The sequence below is a fragment of the Amia ocellicauda genome, chromosome 17 (assembly GCF_036373705.1).
Source record: "Amia ocellicauda isolate fAmiCal2 chromosome 17, fAmiCal2.hap1, whole genome shotgun sequence".
NCBI lineage: Eukaryota > Metazoa > Chordata > Actinopteri > Amiiformes > Amiidae > Amia > Amia ocellicauda.
Window position 1 is genome coordinate 18,841,471 of NC_089866.1, and position 12,253 is coordinate 18,853,723.

Here is a 12,253-nt window from a genome sequence, read left to right on the forward strand (position 1 = left end):
CGATGATACTTTGTCTGCATGTGACTACCTTTTGCGTAATGTATTATTGAATATGGTGTATTATTTTGATGTCAGTATGCAGGTTAGTATTGGTATGTTAGTCTAAAGCAGTAGAAGTATTACATGTTAGGTTTGTTTCCATGAGTGTGGCAGGACAGCAGTAGACAGCAGAGTGTCCTCGAAACTATAGTATACTGTATGTGAGAAGTGGTGATGCTGCAGTAAGTGGCTTGTTTGATTGAATGATGGCAAGTTTGCTTTTTATTTATTTTGAAGACAGAATAACAGCAACACCTTAGGCTTGTGTAGCATCTCTCAAATAATCTCATAATCAAGGATTTACACATCAGCAATATTATCTCAAGCTCAAGCTCAAACCACATTAATCCACAATTAAATTGGGCAACCTGAAACTTGTACAGTTTAATATAAAGTTACTAACATTTCACCATCATATAACATCAACAGAAGCAGATTTTAAGATGCATTCATATTCACACAAGGACGACAGTCACACCATTCATTGTCAAAGGTGGGGTTATATGTGAAAATGTTAAATTAAGCTAATTTACTGCAATTCATTAATTCACAGCTTGGGCTGGAAACAAAAAGCAGAAAACCCAGTGGCTCTCCAGAACCAGGGTTATAGACTTCTGATACAGTATGTCATCACATTATGGAATAAACTGACATCCACATTCAAATATAGATGGGGAATTGGGAAGGGAAGAGACAGCCAAAGAGAGAGTGAAGAGAAAGACAGGGGAGGAGTCATAGCCAGAGAGAGAAAGAGAGAGAGCATGCAATGACATAAGACATATTCAGAGCATTTGAGCACTACACACACTGCATTTCTACTTCCAGGAGCTAAACACAGACAGAGAATCCTGACAAAATGGGACTCAAGAAATTCATAAAGGATTATTTTGTTGGATTCTGGGATTATGAGACCACAAAGGTAATCGTTGTGAAAAACAGGACTCTGGGAGTCATCTACAGACTTGTACAGTTCTTGGTCATCATGTACTTCATTTGGTGAGTGGAATTAATTCACTGCTTCATCAGTTGGACAGCTAGAGAAAACTGAGATTAGATAGTGATGCTGACTAGAACATGTCTTATTGGGTATTGTATGTGGAAACAACCTGGATTCAAGTAATATAACATAGGTGCTTCAGAGTCAATCTATTCATGCAGATAAAAATAAATAAAGTATACGTTTGATAAGAAATTATTTCTAAAATACCAAATGTAGATGGACAATCCAGGAACACAGAGCATCACCAATATGTGTAAATGTATCACACACTGTACATCCATACGTAAATCATTTTTGTGTGACAAGTGTAGAGAAAACATTGGAGACAATTTTAGATTAAGATAAATATGTATATTATGGTATTGCTGTTTTAAAAAAATAACAGCATGAACAATCCAAAATACAGACGTGAACTTTCAAATGAAAAACATTATGCTCTACCTGTGACTATCTTAGGAAGGATTAATTAATGTAATTAGACATTTGACCTGGAAAACATGCAAGTTCTGTTTAATTTACATTTGGATCTAATCTATCATTAATTCATATACAGAGAAAACAAAAGTTTTCCACTGCAGTGCTAGCTTTTACAGACCACTGTCTCCATTTAAGCATTCTCCTTTTCTAATGGTTTTGCTTCAGTTCAGTATAGGCCAGACTAGAGCAGTGATATGGTCTGGATGGTAACTGGCACAGGATTGTGGGTTCAGTGGAGATTCAGTGGAGTGGGTCAGGCATTTACCTGAGATCAAATATATTTGATAGAAATCCAATATTCTTAACTGAAATGTCAGCCACAGACTTTATATATTGAAATCAGTATTCAACAGGAAATGCTTCATACAAAAGCTAATAGTATATATATATATATATATATATATATATATATATATATATATATATATATGTAATTAGCATTAGCATGAAAACCCTGCATGAAAGCTCTTGCACTCCAGTCCCATAAAACTTCTACCCTCATCAAACTGACACTCTCTCTTTGGTATCCCTTGTCAGGTATGTCTTCATCAGTCAAAAGGCCTACCAGGAGAGAGAGACGCGCCCACAGAGCTCCATCTACACCAAGATGAAGGGCATGGCACTGCTGGGGGGCACAGTGCAGGACATGGTGGAGTATGTCAGGCCTTCAGAGGTGAGAGGTCTGCCTGCAGCTTTCAGAACTGTCAGGGGGACTCACACAAAAGTGACACTCATACGAGCTCTGTTGCCTGGAAAAATAACACTGTTTTACCTTCTGTTACCTCCTCAGGGCGGTGATGTCATCAGCACTATCCTGCGAAAAGAGATCACGTACGACCAGCAGCAGGGGGTGTGCGCAGAGGTACGCAGTCAGACCGCAGCTATAGAAATACAAAAGTTTCTGATCAGTACTGCGGTACAATCCAGCATGGAGCTACTCCACAGAAAGTATATTGAAAAATATACACAGAATTGATCTTTCTCTTTGTCTCTTATCTCTTATCAGCATTATAAGGTCCCAAATGCCAACTGTACAACTGACTCGGACTGCATAGAGGGCATGGTTGAATTTAATGGCAACGGTAAGATCTGTAATGGGGTGAACTTCTGTTCTCAATGGAACCATTAAAAGAAAGACTTGCATCAGAGGTATAGTCTATAGTCTTCATCTTACCACAATTTCAGGTGTTTGGACTACCCCAATAGACGTATATAGTAGTATTTGGACTCGTTAGACTAAGGGAAAGATGACATTGCAATGAGTATGAGGCCATCAACCCCCCCCCCTCCCAACTAGGTGGAATGTGCCAAGGAGCTGCTGCACAGGTGGTGTTTGGGGTGGAGAATTGAGGCAAAGCAATCCTGGGAAAGTGCGTTTGTCACCGGATATTTATGCTGGGTAAGGCAGAAGTCAGGCGCAAGATTGGGGTTATTCTCCTCCTGAACTTCAGCTTAAAATTTAATTTAAATGTCTTCTGATTGAAAAACAACTGCACTCTCGAGATGATACAGGACTATTGTAAACTGTACTCAGCTCTATATGTCTGTGTGTCCAGGACAGAGGACAGGCCGCTGTGTGCCATACTACAACCACACCTTCAAGACCTGCGAAATCAAGAGCTGGTGCCCCATCGAGGAGTTCGCCGTTGTCAAGTACGGGATCCCAGACTGCTGTTTTAAATTGACAGTGATAGCTGTGATGTGCTTTTTAATAGGACGATCTGAGAGAAAGAGAGAGAGAAAAAGAAAAACCTTTATTGTAGCAGATCTGCCAATGGATCAAAAACTAACAATAATAATGAAGTAATAAACATTGACTTTTAGTTGTTCTACTAAACCCAAAATGTTGACTGCAAAGTAGTTTATTTTACTTTTATGTAAGGTGGTATCCTTATAGAATGGATAGTATGGAAGTATTTTTAAATGAGAAACTGATGTTGCAAATTGGTGCCAAAGGAATTCTAGTGTTCCTGTATAGATTCCTAAGCTTTTTTAGTTTTTGTCCTGTGGGGCATTAGTCATCCTTTCTCTGTGGAAGGCCTTCATTAACAGTATAACAAGAGTTATGTTGGAAGAGCAAGAGTGCAGGTTGGTTTGCCAGCTGTGACCCCCAGCGCATTATTCCTGGCTAATGCTCTCCATTTCCACAGTGTCGTCCTCTGAGACTGATGACTGAAGTGACCACCGATGAAGCCTCGGGGCTCTGGAGTGGAGCCACCATCGGAGAAAAACAGCATTCACCTCGTGTTTTTTTTTCATTCCTCTTCTCACAGGGAGCCGTGCCTGGCAGAGGCTGTAAATTTCACCGTCTACATTAAGAACACCATCCACTTCGCAAATCTCAATGTGCTCAGGTGAGAAACTGCCCTTAATGAAAGGGTGTTTGGGGGATTGCATCATGATGTCATTCTGGAATCCTGTCTGACATGTGCCTTTGATCTGCAGAGGTAACATTGAGCAAAACAAAACCAACTACCTGGACAACTGCACTTATGACGAGGTCACAGACATGTACTGTCCCATCTTTAAGCTGGGCTACATCGCTAGGAAAGCCAAGGAGAAGTTCAGCGAGCTGTGTGAGACGGTAAGTAGGCCTCTCGATCCATCTATCTCAAAGCAAAAAGACAGGCAAGATCTTCTATTCCTCAGTGTTGAAGCATTTCCACAGCATAGATTTTATTAGGCCCATGGCTGTCCTTTAGCAATCTTGAGTTGCAGAGTTTCATCCCCCAGACCTGTGTCCTGTCAAATCACCAGGCCTTTATTCAACACTTCCTGACTTGGATGAGGAACCAATTAAATCAGTGGTCATAACATGTCTTTAGTCGAGTAGGGTTAGTGTGTGGCTCAAATTAAGCCAGGCAGTAAGTGCTGTGTGTCTGGTATGTCTCCTCTGCCAGGGAGGGGTGATTGGCATCTACATTAACTGGAAGTGTGATCTGGACTTGGATCCCTCCGAGTGCAACCCAGAGTACTCCTTCCGCCGGCTGGACATGCGCAAGAACCTACACAGTTCTGGGTACCACTATAGGTGAGACCCCAGTAAACCAACACAATACCTCAGTCTTTACCAGAACATTTAACAAGTGGGGGAGTTCTGTGGGCACCATCGTTATTCAAGTGAGGAACCTCTTTGGGTGTTACCACAGGTTTACGAATGAGGTTGTGCCGTTATCATCATTACTGTTCCAAGATTCTCTTATATCTGATAAGACTCTGCTATGAAGTCTCATGTACTTGACTGTTACAGGACGGTGATGTGCTTTTGATTGCTCCTCAGGTTTGCCAAGTTCTACAGCAAGAATGGCAGCGAGTTCAGGACTCTCATCAAGGCCTATGGGATTCGACTGGATGTCATTGTTCATGGGGAGGTGAGTGGCCCGGCCAACCCTCAAGCAATCAGATAATTTGAAAAACCCAATTATACATACCAATCAGTGCATGAATGAATGACTTAAGTATACCAAGATATAAAAAAATTACTGTCCCTGACGTGTGTGACCAGAGAACGTATTCTTCTCACAGGCGGGGAAATTCAGAATCATCCCAACAGTGATCAACATGGTGACAGCCTTGACATCTGTGGGAATTGTAAGTGTGACCTTCAGAGACAACTTTATAGATGTTCTCTTAGAGATGCAATCCCTTTATAGATTGTGAGGAAACATCAAGGTGAGAAATACTGTCATTTTATTTATTTATTTATTTATTTAAAAACCTGTATATCTCTCTCTGTCTACTCTGGTCCCCATGAAGCTTGACAATAGAGGAAACCCAAATATATACAGTATATTCTGGGTGAACTCTTAAATACTACCTAAGCAGCTTCGTGTATTGACATAGGTTATATTTGTTTCAGCGTTTATACTGACTCTGTTATCAATAAATGTAGCCTACAAACAAATGACCCAGAAGGTGACTCAAGTCACAAAATTTAATTAGCTTAGATAATTAACAGCAACATCACTCTGTTGTGTGACTTGTACTCAATTAATGGACATGGACATGTTCTAGTTAAACCCTCTTTGTGTGTGTGTCCATAGTGCTCCTTCGTCTGTGACTGGATCCTGCTGACATTTATTGACAAAAACGAAGTCTACAGCGACCATAAGTTTGATGAGGTAAGATTGTATTTCCTGTGATGCACAAAGTGTCTACATCAACAATCCTGGCACATTTTCTTCTTCTAATGGTTTTTGTTTTTGTTTTTTAAGTCTACTAACCGAACAAAAGATAACATATGACATTCACTGTAAAATACATTTGAACAATTGCTACTCAGAAAGCATTCAAATAAAAACATGCTCAGGTCCTTACTGGTTAAAAAATATAAATTCCTCTCCCCCTTTGTCAGGTTTGGAAAGACTCCATTCAGAATACAGTGACAGAGGTGACGGAGGTGACGGAGGTGACGTCTGTGAGCCGGGACTCCACTCACTCTGACTTGTCCGAAGGCGTGGCCCTCTGACTCGGGCCCTGGCTACTGTGAGTCCTGCCCAGCCCACCCTCGCCCAACCCAGCCCTGCGCCCAGATACCCAGGTGCCCAGAGACACAACGCAGCCATCGCCTAGGGGGAACTGAGAGAAACCAAAGACATTGCTTATAACTGGGGATTGACATCGGCAGGTGTGATGTTGGACAAAGTGGCCACTGAAGATGGATTTTTGGAACGTGGCCAAGGGTGTTTGTGGGGTGGGGACAGGAGTCTTCTCAAAAATCATATCATGTCCAAAACTATAGAGAACAAAACCCCTGCAGTCAATTTTGAGCACCCAAATATTTAATAACTTATATATTTCATCCTCGTGTAATTGTCCACTTTTTGTTTGTGGTTGTGAGAAGCAACTACATGCACCCATTGCCCCCCATGTTCAATTCAAAATGCAGTTTTAGCTGCTGAAGACACAATGGTCAGAAAAGGTTTTAAACTGTAAGAGGGAGGTCCTGTTTGAGCAGGAGAAAATCAGGAAATAAGCCATTTTGATACTGTAAAACAGTAGGACTACAATTTTATCAAACAATTACTAGCAGAAATATGCTCAGCAGCTTTCAAAATATTAATGGAACTTCTCCTTAATATTATTTAATATTTTAGAGATTTCAAGTTATAAATAACAAAAACAACATATACAAGGGCTTTACAGTTTGTCTCTGTGTTAAACGGAAAACAATGTTATGTATTATGCTTTAAAATCTTGGTTTGGAGTTCAGATGATGTCTGAATTTTCATATATGTACTTTCGTAAATATTACTTTTTTTCTCAGTTTTTTCTCAGTTTTTCTCTGTTCTGGACGTGAATAATCACTTTTTCTGTTTAATTTCCTTACTTTTATTAGTTATGAGACTGGAGAATTAAATAAATTATACAACAAAATAATATTACTGTATCTTTTCTTTCCCCACAAACAAAGATAAAACATTTTCATGAAAGGCTACCCTGAAATAAATTATACATATGCTCTCACACTCAAAGCACCACAGCTTTTCCTTATGGAACTTAACAAATCGTTGAAAAAACATTTTGGAGATTCAATCTGACCCATTTTTAAACTAAATTTTGATATGCAAATGTTGCACTTTAATCAAAAGCACTGCAAGCCCTCCATACATATTGCTTTTTTCCTTCATAATGACACATTACACTGAAAATGTATAACTATATATACAGTGAAGGAAAAAAGTATTTGATTCCCTGCTGATTTTATACGTTTGCCCACTGACAAAGAAATGATCAGTCTATAATTTTAATGGTAGGTGTATTTTAACAGTGACAGACAGAATAACAACAAAAAAATCCAGAAAAACGCATTTCAAAAAAGTTATATTGTACTTTTTTTTTGTACAAAATTGAACAGAAGCAATCAATCAATCAGATTCCAAACTCTCCACCATGGCCAAGACCAAAGAGCTGTCCAAGGATGTCAGGGACAAGACTGTAGACCTACACAAGGCTGGAATGGGCTACAAGACCATCGCCAAGCAGCTTGGTGAGAAGGTGACAACAGTTGGTGCAATTATTCGCAAATGGAAGAAACACAAAATAACTGTCAGTCTCCCTCGGTCTGGGGCTCCATGCAAGATCTCACCTCGTGGAGTTTCAATGATCATGAGAACGGTGAGGAATCAGCCCAGAACTACACGGGAGGATCTTGTTAATGATCTCAAGGCAGCTGGGACCATAGTCACCAAGAAAACAATTGGTAACACACTACGCTGTGAAGGACTGAAATCCTGCAGCGCTCGCAAGGCCCCCCTGCTCAAGAAAGCACATGTACAGGCCCGTCTGAAGTTTGCCAATGAACATCTGAATGATTCAGAGGAGAACTGGGTGAAAGTGTTGTGGTCAGATGAGACCAAAATCGAGCTCTTTGGCATCAACTCAACTCGCCGTGTTTGGAGGAGGAGGAATGACCCCAAGAACACCATCCTCACCGTCAAACATGGAGGTGGAAACATTATGCTTTGGGGGTGTTTTTCTGCTAAGGGGACAGGACAACTGCACCGCATCAAAGGGACAATGGACGGGGCCATGTACCGTCAAATCTTGGGTGAGAACCTCCTTCCCTCAGCCAGGGCATTGAAAATGGGTCGTGGATCGGTATTCCAGCATGACAATGACCCAAAACACACAGCCAAGGCAACAAAGGAGTGGCTCAAGAAGAAGCACATTAAGGTCCTGGAGTGGCCTAGCCAGTTTCCAGACCTTAATCCCATAGAAAATCTGTGGAGGGAGCTGAAGGTTCGAGTTGCCAAACGTCAGCCTCGAAACCTTAATGACTTGGAGAGGATCTGCAAAGAGGAGTGGGACAAAATCCCTCCTGAGATGTGTGCAAACCTGGTGGCCAACTACAAGAAACGTCTGACCTCTGTGATTGCCAACGAGGGTTTTGCCACCAAGTACTAAGTCAAAGGGGTCAAATACTTATTTCCCTCATTAACATGCAAATCATTTTATAACTTTTTTGAAATGAGTTTTTCTGGATTTTTTTGTTGTTATTCTGTCTCTCACTGTTAAAATACACCTACCATTAAAATTATAGACTGATCATTTCTTTGTCAGTGGGCAAACGTACAAAATCAGCAGGGGATCAAATACTTTTTTCACTCACTGTATATATTCCAGATCAATATAGAAAAAAAAAAACTGTTCTATAACCGTTTAGAGATTATGGTTGTTGCATTTTTTCTTTTTTTAAAGACAAGATAAAGTAAATTAATTGAAACATATCACCCACTTAGTTCATGCTGAAATAATGAGTTGGTAATTGATGCCATTTATAGAATCTGAAGAAAAGTTCCCTGATCATAAAGCCCTGGCACTGTAAAACAAGTGCTGCATTTCCGGTCCAGGCTATGGTTTTGACTTCTGATTTCAGAGATGCCTGGATAGTACCTGATTGGATTCGATCCCAAAAGCTAACAGGTATTCAGTAAAGAATATCATTTCACCCTTTCAATAAACAGTCTGCTTCAGTTTCAAACGAAGGGAGACAAAAAGCTTTTCAGAAAGCAGTACTCATTAGGTAATACGATAAGGAAGACATTTCCCAGTAAATGGAGTGGAGATAATAAGATTAAAGGAAAGTGCAATTCCATATTCGTTTACACAAACCTGATTAAAAGCAACACATTGACTGAGAAACTGCCCGTCTCTGAAGTTGAATGGATTTCTGTCCAGTTCTGGCTGTGATGATGGGATCCTGGAAACATGAGCTTTTATAAGCACACCTAGCGCCTGGACATCAGTAGACCTCTCCTGGACCTCGATAACTACAGAATTAAAATGAAACAGAACTTAATTTAGGTGCCACCACACAGGTCTCCACTTCCACCCTGCTGAACAGGGTTGGGTTAAACCTTATAGCCCTATATGATGTGGAGGAAGGGGTTGTGTTGTCAGTGATACAAGGAAATGGGAAGACAGAGACAAATAATTAGACTGGACTAATTCCTATGGTGTCAAGATACATTAAAAAAGGAAAGACCCCCTACCCATTTAGTCTGGCTGTAGTTCAGTTTGGGATGATAACATGTATAACTGAAATTATCATCAAAGGTTGACATATCTGTACCTCCATTGTAAAAGCTTTACTTTACCAAAACAAAGAGGCAAAAAATAAAAATAATAAAAATGGGCAGACACTGGAAAGTCTTTTGTACAGTGATTTATTTAGATTTGATCATAACCATCCAGTAAGCTGCAAGTCAGCGGAGAGAATTAAATTATGATCTCGAGTTGAGGAAACCAGACACTAAATGGATTGATTAATGCTCAGTTCACAGTTAGAAATTTCATTACAGAGCTGAGAGAGACTCATCAATGATGAAAGAGCAAAAGCTTATTGGCCAAACGTCCCCACAGAGAGGGGGATGTAGTGGAATTCGTGTTGTGGAGGACTCTGATACAGGAAACGTTAGGAAGAGGAAAGTGGATTGCAAATATCTGTTCATGGAGCATCTAAATACTGGGGGAGACCTCTTTGGACTACTCAATGAATTGTATAATGTAACAAAACAACATTCTCATACAAATGACAATTAATAATAACCACTTTTAGTGTATGTTTTCATGTGGTGGGGGAAGTATTTAAGATGATTTTTTAGCTGCTTTTGATTTGGCAGTTGCAGTTCATACAAAGGCATCTGAGAAACTGACTAATGGTATAACAAAAATAAATAATTTAAAGTATTTCAGTATTGTGAAAACAGAGCCAGGATGTGGTTTTTAAATGAAAGATAATAGCCGGGAAGCAACCAGAAACTATTTTAAAGGAGCCTATTGAAATCAACAATATCAATTAAATGGTTTGCATTTTCAAATCTATTCTTTTCAGATTAAATCATCATTAATTCACAGTTTTATGTTTAAGAAAGTCAGCAGTTTAAATTGAGCATTCATTAGCCTAACTGTCATACTATATTAAAAAGCCAAATTGAAAGACTTAACTGGAGACTTGACCTTAGCAGAAACAAATACCTAACCCAAATAGACGACTGTACACTAGGAAATGTAAGCCTATATAAAACCACAAGGCTGCCTTCAATTAATGCACAGAACATACACTCACCTAAAGGATTATTAGGAACACCTGTTCAATTTCTCATTAATGCAATTATCTAACCAACCAATCACATGGCAGTTGCTTCAATGCATTTAGGGGTGTGGTCCTGGTCAAGACAATCTCCTGAACTCCAAACTGAATGTCTGAATGGGAAAGAAAGGTGATTTAAGCAATTTTGAGCGTGGCATGGTTGTTGGTACCAGACAGGCCGGTCTGAGTATTCGACAATCTGCTCGGTTACTGGGATTTTCACGCACAACCATTTCTAGGGTTTACAAAGAATGGTGTGAAAAGGGAAAAACATCCAGTATGCGGCAGTCCTGTGGGCGAAAATGCCTTGTTGATGCTAGAGGTCAGAGGAGAATGGGCCGACTGATTCAAGCTGATAGAAGAGCAACTTTGACTGAAATAACCACTCGTTACAACCGAGGTATGCAGCAAAGCATTTGTGAAGCCACAACACGTACAACCTTGAGGCGGATGGGCTACAACAGCAGAAGACCCCACCGGGTACCACTCATCTCCACTACAAATAGGAAAAAGAGGCTACAATTTGCACAAGCTCACCAAAATTGGACAGTTGAAGACTGGAAAAATGTTGCCTGGTCTGATGAGTCTCGATTTCTGTTGAGACATTCAGATGGTAGAGTCAGAATTTGGCGTAAACAGAATGAGAACATGGATCCATCATGCCTTGTTACCACTGTGCAGGCTGGTGGTGGTGGTGTAATGGTGTGGGGGATGTTTTCTTGGCACACTGTAGGCCCCTTAGTGCCAATTGGGCATCGTTTAAATGCCATGGCCTACCTGAGCATTGTTTCTGACCATGTCCATCCCTTTATGACCACCATGTACCCATCCTCTGATGGCTACTTCCAGCAGGATAATGCACCATGTCACAAAGGTCGAATCATTTCAAATTGGTTTCTTGAACATGACAATCAGTTCACTGTACTAAACTGGCCCCCACAGTCACCAGATCTCAACCCAATAGAGCATCTTTGGGATGTGGTGGAACGGGAGCTTCGTGCCCTGGATGTGCATTCCACAAATCTCCAACAACTGCAAGATGCTATCCTATCAATATGGGCCAACATTTCTAAAGAATGCTTTCAGCACCTTGTTGAATCAATGCCACGTAGAATTAAGGCAGTTCTGAAGGCGAAAGGGGGTCAAACACAGTATTAGTATGGTGTTCCTAATAATCCTTTAGGTGAGTGTATATGCCCCACTGGTGCTGAAAGAAAACGGAAAAAGAAAAAAAGAAAGAAAAATCTGTCTTCATAGATGGATAGAAGACTGAACTTCTTGACACGACAACAAGAGACCCTTAGATCAGAAAGCAGACCCATCAGACTGTAAAGATCATCTCTGGAAATTGAGGAATATATCCAGTCTGCACATGAAAAGGGGGAAGGGATAACATTATATATAATAAAACAAGGCTATTGAAAGGGTTTATATTTCTGGGGGAGTTTAAAATTGCACTAGAACTCCTCTGAGATGCGGAAAGCTAATTCAGTTTGCAGGAGAACTAATGACTGCACTGCCAAAGTAATTCACCGCCACCCCCTCCCTCACGCACCCTGCTCAGAGCACAGGCAGACGCTGGTTTAGGACTGTCTGTCTAGATCGGGAGAGTGTTTTACTTATTCTTTCTTCCCTCTCTCAAC

General features: G+C 40.4%; 1 protein-coding gene across 1 annotated transcript; it reads left to right on the forward strand.

The window, feature by feature from the left end:
- The first annotated feature begins 258 nt into the window (after window positions 1–258).
- Window positions 259–7,126, forward strand: p2rx2 (purinergic receptor P2X, ligand-gated ion channel, 2). The gene is made up of 11 exons (XM_066688762.1): window positions 259–1,035; window positions 2,054–2,378; window positions 2,523–2,598; window positions 3,073–3,169; window positions 3,790–3,870; window positions 3,962–4,100; window positions 4,417–4,547; window positions 4,797–4,887; window positions 5,042–5,107; window positions 5,560–5,637; window positions 5,871–7,126. The coding sequence occupies exons 1-11, from the start codon at window positions 896–898 to the stop codon at window positions 5,982–5,984; spliced, it is 1,338 nt and encodes a 445-aa protein (XP_066544859.1). The 5' UTR covers window positions 259–895; the 3' UTR covers window positions 5,985–7,126.
- The last annotated feature ends 5,127 nt before the right edge of the window (window positions 7,127–12,253 follow it).